This window comes from Etheostoma spectabile, chromosome 16 (genome assembly GCF_008692095.1).
Source record: "Etheostoma spectabile isolate EspeVRDwgs_2016 chromosome 16, UIUC_Espe_1.0, whole genome shotgun sequence".
In the NCBI taxonomy this organism is placed as follows: Eukaryota; Metazoa; Chordata; class Actinopteri; order Perciformes; family Percidae; genus Etheostoma; species Etheostoma spectabile.
This window is the reverse complement of record NC_045748.1, coordinates 10,481,991-10,495,723: the sequence shown is the minus strand read 5'-3', so window position 1 is coordinate 10,495,723 and position 13,733 is coordinate 10,481,991. Positions and strand designations below refer to the sequence as shown.

At 41.8% G+C, this 13,733-nt stretch overlaps 1 protein-coding gene across 3 annotated transcripts in view; it reads right to left on the bottom strand.

The window, feature by feature from the left end:
- adamts6 (ADAM metallopeptidase with thrombospondin type 1 motif, 6) overlaps positions 1-13,733 on the bottom strand; it is a 62,552-nt gene that overhangs the window by 48,634 nt on the left and 185 nt on the right. For all 3 annotated transcript variants that reach the window (XM_032539289.1, XM_032539287.1, XM_032539288.1), the window contains exons 1-7: positions 13,196-13,733; positions 11,049-11,466; positions 10,562-10,950; positions 7,511-7,685; positions 6,656-6,879; positions 5,867-5,950; positions 4,072-4,217 (exon numbers count right to left, since the gene is read on the bottom strand). The exon at positions 13,196-13,733 is cut by the window's right edge. In XM_032539289.1, the coding sequence (XP_032395180.1) occupies positions 4,072-4,217; positions 5,867-5,950; positions 6,656-6,879; positions 7,511-7,685; positions 10,562-10,950; positions 11,049-11,148 (1,118 nt within the window). In that variant the 5' untranslated portion in view covers positions 11,149-11,466; positions 13,196-13,733. The remainder of the gene's footprint in view (positions 1-4,071; positions 4,218-5,866; positions 5,951-6,655; positions 6,880-7,510; positions 7,686-10,561; positions 10,951-11,048; positions 11,467-13,195) is intronic.

The window sequence follows — 13,733 nt, the reverse complement described above, 5'->3', positions numbered from 1 at the left end:
AGAGAGAGAGAGAGAGAGAGAGAGAGAGAGACCTTGTCTCGTGACCTGATGATTGTTAACGAATTTAACACTTCATTTCCATACAGGTTTAGTGGCTTGAGGGTTAAGAGTGAAGTATTAGCAGTAGACTTAATTAACCCGACCCAGGATGAGTGTGCTGAAAACTGCTGTGTCTGCCCGGTTCAGCTCTGAGATTTTCTCACATTGCACAGCTCTGTAAAGGAATAATCTCAGAGATTATGTTATGTTCTGCCAGATCACAGCATCTTAATACAATAGCAGGATGAGAGTTCCACCCGCTGTTGTAAAGCGTTCTGCATGTGGCGTCTACGTGTGATGTGGAGGTTACCTTCCCCCCAAACACAGATACACAAGTACAGATATGTCTCGCTGCCACTTGTTGTCTGTAGCTGGTTGTGCTTTGCATGTCTGGGATTATAAAACGTCCTTAAATTTGGGAATTGTCGTTTGTTTATTCAAAGTCAAAGACAGTCCAGAGTAGTACTACTTTGCACATTCTTGTGGGTCGGAGTTGTATTTTACATTTGAGCTGGCAAAGCGCCGCTGCTCTCTGTCTCTGGTCCTTATATCTTTTACCGATATAAATTTAACAATATCTTTTGCATTTCTAATCCAAATAATGTCAAACTTGGCACTGCACTTAGACGTGCCAGTAGCAAGACACCTGTCAGATTGAAATCCATCGGACTAACGGTTCAAGAGATATGTGCATCACAGACAGACAGACAGACAGACAGAAAGCCATTCCTGCAATTTAGAGATGTCACTAACACACAGTGCATAGATGTGAATGCTTCGCTCATGCTGTGTGCCTACTGTTAACCCCTGTAACACATGTACAGGTTATCCAACAGATCAGACGGGGAAAGGCCAGAAGACTCTGAGTCACATCATACATTTCAAATGAGAATGATCCAATCATTCCAGAAGCTTTTAATCTATTAAAACCAAGAGCACAGCAAATTTAATTTCATTCTCCTTCTCCTTTCTCCCTCCCTTACTCTCCCCCTCAACTCCTCTTCCCCCCTTTTCCTTCTCCCTTTCCCTCCCTCCTAGTGGAGCAGCTCCAAACCAAAGAGGTACAATCGTGACCTCGTTCTATTTGTTTTGATTTTTCCCCCTAATTACCCTCAGTGTCTTTTATTGAACGTGACAGGCCACAAACCAAACAAGGCGGCCTCAAAATGCTGTCCGACGCATTGGCTTCCCGACGAAGCAACAGTCCGACGGAGGGCGCTTTAATGATGAAGGGTGAGTCATTTCCATGAAAAGGTTTTGTGTGTCCAGCAGGAGATCCACATTGATCAGCGATGGCGAAGAAATAGTAGTGGTAGGAGATACTGATTCTAACTACAGGGACGATGTCTGCTTCCTGCGAGCCTGGTTATAACAACAGACAGTAAAGGCCTCAGACCGTATGATAATATTATCATAAGTGTAATAGTAATTATATTCAATTGAGTGTTGAGATGAAGTTGGAATTAGCTTCATATGTGTAGGAGGAATTCATTATACTCGTAGTCTCGCTTTACTAAATGCTTGTCAAAAGAGATATATAGTAAGAACAGCTATTATTAAAACAAAATAATCATAACATTATATTTTTAGGGCTTGGATATAGGGCTGCAACGCACCAAGGAGACCGTCGGCCATCGGTCAAAGTTAGGCCGACGGTGAGCTTCCGTTGCTCTAGTTTTTGCAGTAGCCTACGTCACGCACCGTCGCTACTCGTTGGCCTTTGACTGACTTTTTTTGGCTGATTTAACATGTTGAATCGTCGTTGGGGCTGTCGGTGAGAGGAATCCCTCTGATGGGCTGTTCAGCTTAAGCAAATTAGTGCACGAGAAGAAAAACAGTAATGAGTAAAACAAGCAAATTACTGTTGAGAAGGCACACGCAGAAAGGCTCCTCTCCCTTTTTCATCTTAATCTCATTTGACCAATCCAATACAAAAAAATCTGAAGATGATTTCCTTTATTAATCGGGCATCAATTTCTTAGATTAAGTATCATTTATTTTGCCCAACCAACACCCTAAAACTTAAATTTAGTTTACAATGACACAGAAAATGAAAAAAAAAACAGCAAACCCTTACATTAGAGCAGCTGGAGCCAGGGATTGTTTGGTGTTTTTGCTTGACAAATGGTCAGTTATTGGAGTAATTCTTTCAAATTTACCTCAATCACTGATGCAAAAATGAAGAAAGAAAACCTCCAAAACCATCAATTAAATAAGTGTCCTTTGAGCTTAGTGCTGCGTCAACCACTTTAAAAATCACACTGGACCCTTTTTAGGTGCATTCCACCATTGCAAGGAATGTCTGACTGCTCCTCCAGACATGGTGGCTAATGAGGGCTTCCTGGTGTCTACCATCAGCTATTTATACTATCTCCAATGTTAGCATCTCTGAGCTCAGCTGGTTCCTCCTCCGCACATTATTATCTCATTATCTCTCTCCTACTTTTGCCTTGTTTTGACTCAGTATTCACCAATATGTTACTATATGGAATCACTGCTCCAAGGTATATTATGGACATCCTACGAGCAAGAAAGGCAACAGCATGTTGGTGTGCGGTAAAAATAATTTCTCCAAAACTTATTCTATGCCACCTGCTAACAATGAGGAAAACTACGGTTTCCCCTTTTTAGTCTTACACCTCATGAATAGCTATACAATTGGTACCATAAAATAAAATAATTTATAACTTGGACTAAGAGTCTCCAATACTGTAACGTTATGCTAGTTAGGAGGACGGCACTTTAGCTAAATGCTAATGTCATAAAGCTAACATGATGTTTAGCAGGTGAAATGTTTCCCAAGTTCACCATCTTAGCGTTCTAGCATGCTAACATTAGCTAATTAGTGCTACAGAAGAATGTACAGTTTTGCAGGTACAAAGTAAAATTTCATTTTCACCGTTTTGCGAGGTCCTTCCAGCACCGAGCAAAGCCTTTAAACCAGGACACTTCGAAATTCCCATTTGTTTGCTAGTAGGTTAGCTATAACATTAGCTATGACAACTTTATACGGCTTTTTTAGCCGCTATTCTGCCACCTAGTGGTCACAATAATAATAGTAATAGAAATGGTAAAATTACAGGTAATGTATCTGCAGCTCTAAGTGCTGCTACTATTAATTTCCTTTCCTTGTAGGGGCACAGTTTGGCATATTTACTATGCAGCTCTCATTTGTGGATTATCTGCAGGCTGCTAAACATGACTGGGTACGTTTGTGAGTTTATGAGACACCATGAGATGTTTGGCATCTAAAAACAATTAGAATGGAGTTCATCATGTATCACAGATATAAACCCAATGACCTTTTTGCATCTCAGAATCTACTGAACCGTCTCTGGTTGCTGCTGGTGCTGAACTAGCTAAAGCTAAAACTAAATCAATCAAAACAGGAGCCAAAAGGAGCAGGAGAACATCAACTGGCAGACAACCAGCAAGAGCACACTAATGATAGAAAGGCTGTTTTGAACAAAGCCCAGAAAGCTTTAGCCCATGTCAATCACAGAACGCCATCCCCTCTCTAGACAAAACCAGTGAAGGGGACTATACAGTATATACCTCAGTTGCTAGGTTGTGTCGCCAAAACAGTTCTGGCAACAATGAATGATTCCAGGTAATGACAGAGTTTTGCTTTTTTATGGCAACACCCCCGACATAAATTGCCGTGTGACAGGTACAGTAAGTCTAAACACAGAACATTTAGTTTTCCCCCCTGAGGTCTTTATTCCCATCAGCTTTTACATTTGCAGGTAAGGTTTGTGCACAAGAACTGGACATTTAGGGGTGCCAGTACTGAAGCTGCCAGCCACCTCACACGGCTCCAGTCTGAAGCTTAACTTTGACTCAACTGCTTTTAACAGCACAGAAAATAACCTGCAATCTGTTTGCTCAAAATGTGAAAAAAAAAGCTCTACTTTCTCTGAAAGTAACAACGGAAACTCTTACTCTTTAAAGCACATGAATCCATGCTGGATCAGAAAGTGGCAAGTGAGCAAAATTGTGCTCAATTCCCCGGAGATGTGAGCTTAAACTCACCGGGTGATTAGGACAGCGTTGTCATGGTGAGCCATCCCGTTTTCAGGAATGCTGTTGCCGTCGCTGTGATGAGACAGAATGGATTTTTGCCACTTACAGAAACTGTCCAGAGACTTGTCAGCATGGTGGTTGATCTCCAGGTTAGGCTGCAAAAGAAACACACACATGCAAAAGAGTGCCACATGACGCTGTATTCAAAAACATTGATCCCACTCAAAACTATTTGTTACAAATTATTACAATTGTTGCGTCGTATCAAATTGTTCCAATGTGTTGTATTGTATATCGATATGTCATCATATAGTCTAATTTCATGTCCTCTCATACTGTGTCATGTCGAATCAAATGTTTTGTATTGTGTTGTATCTTTTTGTATTTTAAGGTGTCATGTCCTGCCGCATCCTGTCGTATCGTTTCATGTCATATCAAAAGTTCTGTTATATCGTGTCGTAATGTGACGTATCATATCAAGTTGTGTCTTATTGTGTCGTGTCATTTTTAATCATGTATTGCGTAATGTTGTATTCTGTACTGCAGAGCTGGGTAATATATCTCGATCTTATATCGATATCGTGATATGAGACTAGATAGCGTCTTAGATTGTAGATGTCGTAATATCAAAATATGGCACAAGTATTGTCTTTTTCTGGTTATAAAGGCTGCTTTACAGTAAAGTGATGTCATTTTCTGGACTTACTAGACTGTTGTAACTGTTCCATTATTTACCTTTACCCACGTAGTCATTATATCCACATTATTGGGGATTATTTATCAAAAATCTGATTGTGTACATATTTTGTGAAAGCACCAATAGTCAACACTACAATATCATTGCGGTATTGATATTGAGGTATTTATATACAAATATCATGATATTTGATTTTCTTCACATCACCCAGCTCTACTCTACTGTATTCCATTCAACTTGAAAAGATGTTTTTCATGAATGAATTATTTGTACTGTGTAGTACTGTGATGGGATCGGAGGGAGGTTTAGAGGACCAGTTGTTGGAACAGTGAAAGTTTTTTTTTTTTTATTTAAAAGAAGAAAAGTTTGATAAGTCAAAGAAAAGTAGAACAAGTACTTGTGATTATTAGAAAAAGCAGGAGACATGGAAAGAAAACTACCAGGAGAAGAAGAAGTTGAGGAAGTTGTAGCAGAGTCTGCAAAATGCATCTACTTCCATGAAAATAATGGGTTCGACTAAAGGAATCCATTGCAACGCCAGCCGATGATACAGCGCCGATTTCAGCTGGTTGATTACAACAAAATACTGAACAACTCAACAGCCCATCAGGGAGTCACTTTTACCATAAAATAATTGTTTTGTAATCTGTGTGTTCTGATATACTTCCTTCCCTTTGGCTCAAAGTGCAGCGCCACTTTACATGAAAACGTTTTTGGACCTGATGCTACGTAAAGTGCGGCTCTGATCCCTTTACCAAAAAAACAGATGTTAGGACGGCGCTCTGTTTCTCCCATCACGCATACATACACATGTACAGTGCATGTAAGAATGCTCAATCGAGGCTCCCTGAGGGAAGATGCCTGAGCACATCTTTCATCTGAAGTGGTGGCCATATGGTGAATAGTCTCTCTTCTCTCTGCCCTTCAACCACATAAAATACTGCAGCTCACTCACACGGAGCATATCAGTCATACACTCACTTCAGGTGAAGGTACAGACACACAAAAAAAGAGCTCACGGTGGTAATAACTGAATGGAAGATTCAAAGTAAATGAAAGTAATGAGAAAAACAGCAAAACAGACAAGACGTCGGGAGTTTTTCTCACCTGATCTTCAGTCAGCACAATCAGCCGGGTCACAATGATGTTCACAACATTTCCTAGACTGGCATCACGGTAAAGTTTGGCAACCTGACCTCCAGAAAAGAAGAAAAGACACAAAGTCAGACAAATTGTGTCCATATGTCACAACATCTAATCTAATCAACAAGCAGGCACTGTACCACATTACTGTAGTATCCACAGTGGTGGAAGAAGCATTCAGATCATTTAGCTAAGTGAAAGTACTAATACACACTTTTTAAAATAGCCCACTACAAGTAAAAGTCCTGCATTCAAAACCTTACTGAAGTAAAAGTATGTATCAGCATAAAGTAGGGTCAGTGTTTTATTATTATAGCTGATGTTTCTGGACTAATATTCCTGCTGTATTAATGTGTATGTTGCATTTCACTGATGCAGATGTTTAAGATTATGCTCATTCTAATTCTTTTATATAATTGTACTGTTAATCTACAGCAATGCATATTCATATTCTATAAGAGCATCATATGTTTGTGGCGTCACGTATCTCTAAAAAGTCTCTAAAACTCATCTTAAAAGTAACTAAAGCTGTCAGACAAAAGTATAAAGTTACATTAAATGGAAATTCTCAAGAAAAGTACAAGTCCCCTACATTTGTACTTAAGTAAAGTACTTGGGTAAATGCTTTTAGTTACATTTCAACACTGGACATCCTATTAACTAAACTGGCAATAACGGAGAATTTGCACATTCAACGGTGAGGTAGAGAACAAGAACAAAACCAACGTGACCAAAAAATAGGATCAAACTTACAATATTCATCACAGACAAGATGTAGTGCTCAATGTCTTTGCGTCCGTGGTAACCGACCATCATTTTATCAGCAACCACAAGCGTTTCCACGAAGCGCTCGCTGCTGACCGAGCGCCTCTGTCTGTGCGTGGCGTTTGAGTGCTCGCTGTCGTTTCGGGGTCCGGGGGACGAGTGGACAGGGGAAGGTGTGCTCAACGGGCAAGGTGCACTGCTTTTAATGAGGTCTGTGAACAGCAGGAAGACAAAGCAAAGTTATAGTGAATTATGACTTTCAAATTGATAACGCATTATCTGTATGAGAGAGAGCTGGCTCAGTGAATGGTAGATGAGCAGAGGTAATCTGCCCCTTTGAACCTAGCAGCTAAAGCCTTTGCTTTATGACCCAGATGCTCTGGGAAAAAAAGTTAAAAGATGGTACATGTCGGGGCATGCAAGCTTCCTGGCGATGACAGCCTTTGCTGTTTCTTATAAGACCTTGGCCCAAATACCTAAATATCCACCTGGTTCTTTTTCCAATTCGTCATATCTCAGCAGACGCCGCGTTCGCTTGGAGTATTTTGAATCTTACACTCTGAACATGATTGTTGGTTCTATAAATAGGATTTGTGCTTCTATAAAAGTCCGAGCCAGGAACTCTTTATGCACTGAAGGGCCTTTTTATGAAAGCGAGACTCTTCCTTACAGGTTGAAAGGTGTCCAGGCCAGGAGTAACTATAGCACACAAGAAGCCCGGTCATGTCTACCAGAACCTGGGCCTAGAACCAAACCAGCACTTCCTCTAACCTTCTATGTATAGTTATTCCTTTACGTCAGTTCCACCCACACAGAGTCCAACCCAGATGGAGGTTCACCAACCTGAAATGCCACAGCTGAATTCCTGGCTATGCTCTTGTGGTGAGGGAATGGCCGACCTTTTATAAATAACATGTTGCTGTGCTTCTTCCAGGTTCCATTCGCTGGAGGTGGTGGAGGACGTGTTCTTTAATGGCTCTATCAAATACTGTTCCTCCTCTGTTGTTATAACACCGTGCTTGATGGGGAGAGAAAATCAGGGAAAGAAACAGGTTACAAACCCAATCAAACATTGATGATAAATGCAGAAATTTTAACATTAATGCAGGTAAAAAAAACAACTTCCATGTTTTTTTTTATTTCTGAGTGTTTTGCATTCTCTCATTAAAGGTGCACTCCTGCTAGATTACACAGGGCAGTTCAGTTTAACTGTGTTCAGAAAGAATGCAAAGACAATTTTAGAGGTGACACAAACGCATACAAAGTCAATAGAAAGACGCCATTAGACACAAACCCGCCCAAGGTAACGCAAATTGACACAAAAACCGCCTGCATGAGTTGAAATTGTCTTGGATCGAGCGAAAACTTCACATTTATGTTGGACTTTATTCCCGTGCTTCCTGAACATTCAGAGACAAGAAGAAAAAGGAGAAAGACGGGAGGAAATAACAGTAAAAACTGTAGTTTCTCATCGGAAATACAAAGGGTCCATTTTTGCAAATGACGTGCGGAAAATAAATTGCTTTGCGTTCTTTCTCAACACAAATTCAATTGAACTCTGTGGCTCTAGTGGAAACTTTCTGACGTCTGAAAACTTGAGCTGAGACAACCCCGGTGACATCATCAGAAATAACCCTGAACCCAGGCTCGGACCTGGAGAATTTATATTTTTACAGAAAGCGTTCGATGCAAACTGGGGACGTAGAGTTGGATGTGTAAAAATACATTGGCTCTCTGCCAATGTACAAAAGATGTCATTGAGTTGCATTATGGGAAACGAAGGATCCAGCGTTTTTGAATACTATGCACTAAAAGTCATAAAACCTCATTCTTTGCTGCTTCAAAGTTTTATCTTCATCGTGTCCCTTTCGAGTCTCGCCACTTGTGGAAGGGCAATGCGTAACAGTGTTAAAGTAATAATCTCAAAGATTTTGATTTTAATAAATGTCGCAACAGTGCTCTTAAGACGCCGACACACCAACCCGATTATCGGCCGTCGGACAGTCTGGCGAGGTCAGAGACTCGAGTCTGTTCGGTGTGTTCAGTGCCGTCGTCAGTCGGAGGAGGAGGGTCAGCCTTCATGTGGGCCGATTTGACATGTTGAATCAGAAGGCGGGAAGTCGGACTCAATGACCAATCTGATTGGTGGAGTGCTAACCCGGAAAAGAGGAGCAGGATGAGCGTGACTAACGCCTCTCAAAATCTAACGAAAATCTTTTAAATTGACCTTTGTCAACCGGAAATGAAGACAGATTCAGCAACTGCACGGCATATTTGTCACTTAAAATCTTTTCAGAAACACGTTACGGTGAACTATTTTCGTAAAATATGAGATTGTATTCCGAATGGGACACCGTTTTGGTCTGGTTTTGAGATTACCAAAGAAGCCGAACCCACGTGGCGCGTTCGTCCAATCAGCTGCTGGTTTTCATTACAGATCAGCGCCACCTGCTGTGATGGAGACGTATTATGTCTTGTGTAGGCGCAGAACGTACGCTCAAGTCGGCGTCGTTTCGGTGTGTTCCAAGGGACTTGTTTTGACCAACTGGGGGAGGCAGTCAGTCCGACTTCCTTTTCTGCCTAAGGTCGGCCGTCGGGTTGGTGTGTCAGAGCCTTTAACTCCCTCGTGTTTTTTTTCTGGTCTCTGCAAGAGCAATGGCTACAGATGCTCAAACTTAAAAAATAAGTGAAAGTGAGATCTAAAAACTCACCTGCAATTACCACTTGTCGCCATAGCCGAAGAGAACAAAACCGAGATCTTCCAGATAATAACTTTAAACAACCAACATGTTCCCTCATGTAACCTCCTCTCCCCGATGGTGTCATGTTTTAGCACACACAACACATTAGTTTCTAGTCTGCAGTCAAATTTAAGAACCACAAAACAATCAATTGCCTCCAGACCAACATTAAAAATGTGGTTTTCTGCCATTCAACACCCCCTGTGGAGCATAAACAGAGAGAAGTCTTTAAAAATGAGTTTGTAACTAACTAACTTGCCTCTGTAAAACCTACAATGAAAGCAACTAACCACACATCACACCGGCACAAAGAAACACATTCGATTTGGGATTTTAATAGTGTGTGATGTCAGGATCTCAAACTGTCTAGACAGATGATTACATTAAAGTACAGACACAGTTTTGTCCATTTTTGGTGCTGTTAGAAAAAAAGAGCAAACACTAATTCAATTTATGATACTCTGTCGGTCTTGCCAACACATTTGGCTACATGTTTTCTGCACATGATTACATTTGCCAATAATAAGCAGAGCCCTTTTGTTCCTTCTTTAGAGCTATTCTGAACCAAGGAGGGATAACAGCTATTAAAACGTCTTCCAATGTCTTGATTAGTAAAGAGAAGCTGGACAGTCACAAAGTCTGTGGATAGAAACCTGAGGATTAAACGCTTAGACAGGATAAGTAGATGCCTTGTTAGTGCTGTTCAGTTCAGTTTTTGAACATATCGCATGGAGTAATAGTTATGATTTAAACACATCATTTAACAGATCGCAAAAAGGATCAACTAAAGAAACGTGATCTCTTTAAAAAAAAAAAAAAGTGAGGATAAAGCGTGCAATTGAACATGCAAATGGAAAGAAAAGCCCTGATGTGTATCACTAACAGATCACTGAGATGATTTTTCTCCACGAGCATCACCTCGCTCCAAGCTGCCTGCAGACGCAGTGTGCCAAGTGGAAGGAAGCCAAGATTCTGTTAAGCAAACTACAATTGCTCTAATCCTTTGGCGCTGCCTCTGAAAGATTGGCTGACATGAGATCAGCTCAAGCTAGGCAAATATTAGTTACCTGACATTAGTGTCGGGGGTTTGTTTGAGGACAGCGGTGTGAACGCTGGTCACTTGGAATAACAATAACAATACCTTTGTACTCACCAGGCCCTTGCAGTTGCTGAGTGCCACTCTGGTCGTGCTGTGCTGATTTTGTAAGAATCCGACATAGTGACAGTTATCTAGCGTGTTATGACGCCACTCCAGCCCTTCCTTGCCCCAGAACTCCACTGTGAAATGTTTTGACACCAGGTGGGGGCTGAGAGTCAGGTTCAAGTGAAAGTTCTTTCCGTAGGCTGACAGTCTGTAGAACAGCCGCGACTCTGGGGGGTCCGGGTGTAACGCAGGCAGCTGTCCCATCAAGGGGTCCACCGCGCCCCGTCTCCGGCGGCCCGGCCGGTGGTGCTTCACAGTGTAGCTCAGGAACTCTCCGCTCTCATCCACCCGTACCGGGACAGTCAGCTGGTAGTGCTGCAGGTAGGACAGGAACTCCTCTTTTACAGGAGAAAGAACACAAGAAGAGAAAAGAATTGGATAAATGAACATACAAGAGACGTGTTACGATCTACCTGTCCACCTGTCTGCGTCGTACCTTGAGAGTTGTGTGAAAGTCTGTTGATGCTTTGGAATTCAGAAGCCGCCATCACCACCAGGCCCAGTGTCCAAGTCAGCGTCTTCAACAAAAGTTCCATAATTCAGGGAAAGGTGTGACATGGGGTGCAGGGTAGAGGGTGCTACAAACGGGTTAAAAGCACGCGATCGGTCCGATGCCACACCATAACAAGTCCATGGTTTGTCTCCTTCACTTGAATGTTCTCGTCGTGCTGGAAGGCTCATCCACGTCTCAGATGTCTCCTGAAGGCAAATGCTTCCACATCTCACTGGCCTCTGAATTCATGTGAGCAGCTCGCAGAAAACACAGTAATCCATCAGACACAGTCACTCTCAGGTGTGACTCCAAACAGGAAGCTTTATATTGGAAACTTGTCTTGACCGATCCATCTGCATTCCTGTGAAGGAAATCCATCAGAGGTTAAACAACCCGTTATCTCTCCGCATCAGAACGTTGTCTGTCGTCGAGCATCAAACCGATAGTTAATCGAGTGACAGAAAATGAATGTGTAGCATTTCAAATAAAAAAACTGATCATTTGAGTCCTTTTAATAAGAAAGCATGCTTTCTTTCCATTATCACAAATGTGAGGATTTGCTGTTTGTTGTTGGTTTATCTCATTATAAATGAGATATCATTGGATTTTGGACAATTAAATCACATTAAAAAAAATTGATTTAAAAAAAACTTTTTGAAAAGTTGCATTTCCACTATTTTCTGACATATTACAAATGATTAATTTATTGGCAGACGAAAAAAGAGTGAAACTTTTTATTAAGGATGAATCCACAGATGACTTTCTCCCAGACAATCAATAGTTTCAACAAAATGTCACAAAATAACGACAAATTATGATTTCCCAGAGTCCAAAACAACCTCTTTAAATGCCTTCTTTTATCTACATCAACAGTCCAAAAACCAAATGTTGACATTAAATCATATAAACCAACAAGCATATGCTCCCATTTATGAATCTGGGGCCAGAACAAGCTGGACTGAACCGATTAATCAATCATCTGTTGTTTAACAAATCGATTATTTAAACGCTGCAGCTTTTATACATGTAGACATTAGCTGAATGAGGGAAATGGATGGGAATATAATAGAAAATATATTAAATATCTTATAATTAAGGTTTGTAGTTTGTTTGGTTTCATGGCTCTGACCTAACACATGATTTTAGCCCCAGTTGTGCCACTGCACTTATTAGAAAAGAATCCTTAATTTCCATTTCATTTACATACAATTAGATTCAGGTGCCCTACCTGAGACGGTGCTCAAAAGTATCCTTGACACATCTCACGTTCAGACACATGCAACTCACATAGGCTTCCACAATGTCAACAAGTGCATGTTAAAAGGTTAGAAGTGTAAAAAAACATTACTAATTCAATACTCATCTACCGGAGTGGCAGTTTCATGACTATACGGCCTTAAGACGAGCGCAATAACCGCATTAAAATGGATGCATACATCTTCAGACAGCGCCAACGGTGCTGACTACTCGACATGATATATCATTTAGTGCAGATTGTGGTTTTACTCACTGACGCGCTCCACGGCACCATGTGCAAACTAGACTACTATAAACAGACGTCAGCGGGTCCAGGTGAGGGACGGCTGATGTCCAATGAAAGTGACCGGGCTCCAAAACACATATGGCAAGCCTTTGGAGAGGATTTGTGTGTGTATTTCTTCAGGCTCCAGCCCTCCAGACAGACAGCGCTATACTCTCTTGGCCGCTCTGGCCCAGACAGCTGGCGGCCGGCCCGTGTGCATTGCGCCGGTACATCAACTACAACCCTCAAGGAGCGTCTGCAAATCAGAAATAATAACCTGACATCGCTCTGAGTCGTATTGGAGTTGTTTTAAAAAGGGGTGAGGAAGTGGCATTAGTTATTTCGAAGAGGCAGACTGCAGATGTGAACCTGTTAACATGCAGATCCAGTGCGTAAATGTTTCCTGTTTTTACGCAAATAACCCCCCCCCCCCACCAAAACCTCTGTGAACTCGCAGTAGGCTACAGCTGAATGCTGAGAGGATTCAAACTCTCACATGAATCTGCTCCGACAAAAACTACCGGAAAGATATCGTCAATAAAACGGGGGAGTGTTAACAGATAGTTACCATGCTCATCTTCATTGTCAGCTCCGGTCCGACTGTGCAGGGAGCGCTCAGGACAAAAGGCTTCTGCAGCTCTGAAGTTCCGCACACAACCCTCTGTTCCTCTCCTCTCTTCATCTCCTTTTGGGTTCTGCCATCCTCTAAAACTGCAGTGAGTCTCCCCTTTCAGACCTCAGACCAGCCACTGTCACACACACACACACACACACACACACACACACCAACACACAAAAAGACCTATTCTGCTTTTCTCTCTCTCTTTTCAAGTCTTGGATTTCCTCCAGCAGAAGGGTCTATTTTCAGCCTATCTGTCGTCTTTATAATCTAGACTTTGTGATCTTGGTGGTGGCTCAGAGTGGCTTAAAAAGTGAGCTGAGGTTGCAGAGGGCGTCCTGTCACCTCAGGGAGACCGTCACAGGACACTTCTTCTGGGAAAAGTGCCTGGAAACAGCAGCAGAAGATGGCTTGGAGCTGCTCCTCCTCACTACATCGCAGAGACCGGGTATGTCCCAGTCCCGGACAGCTTCAAATTGGCAGCTTT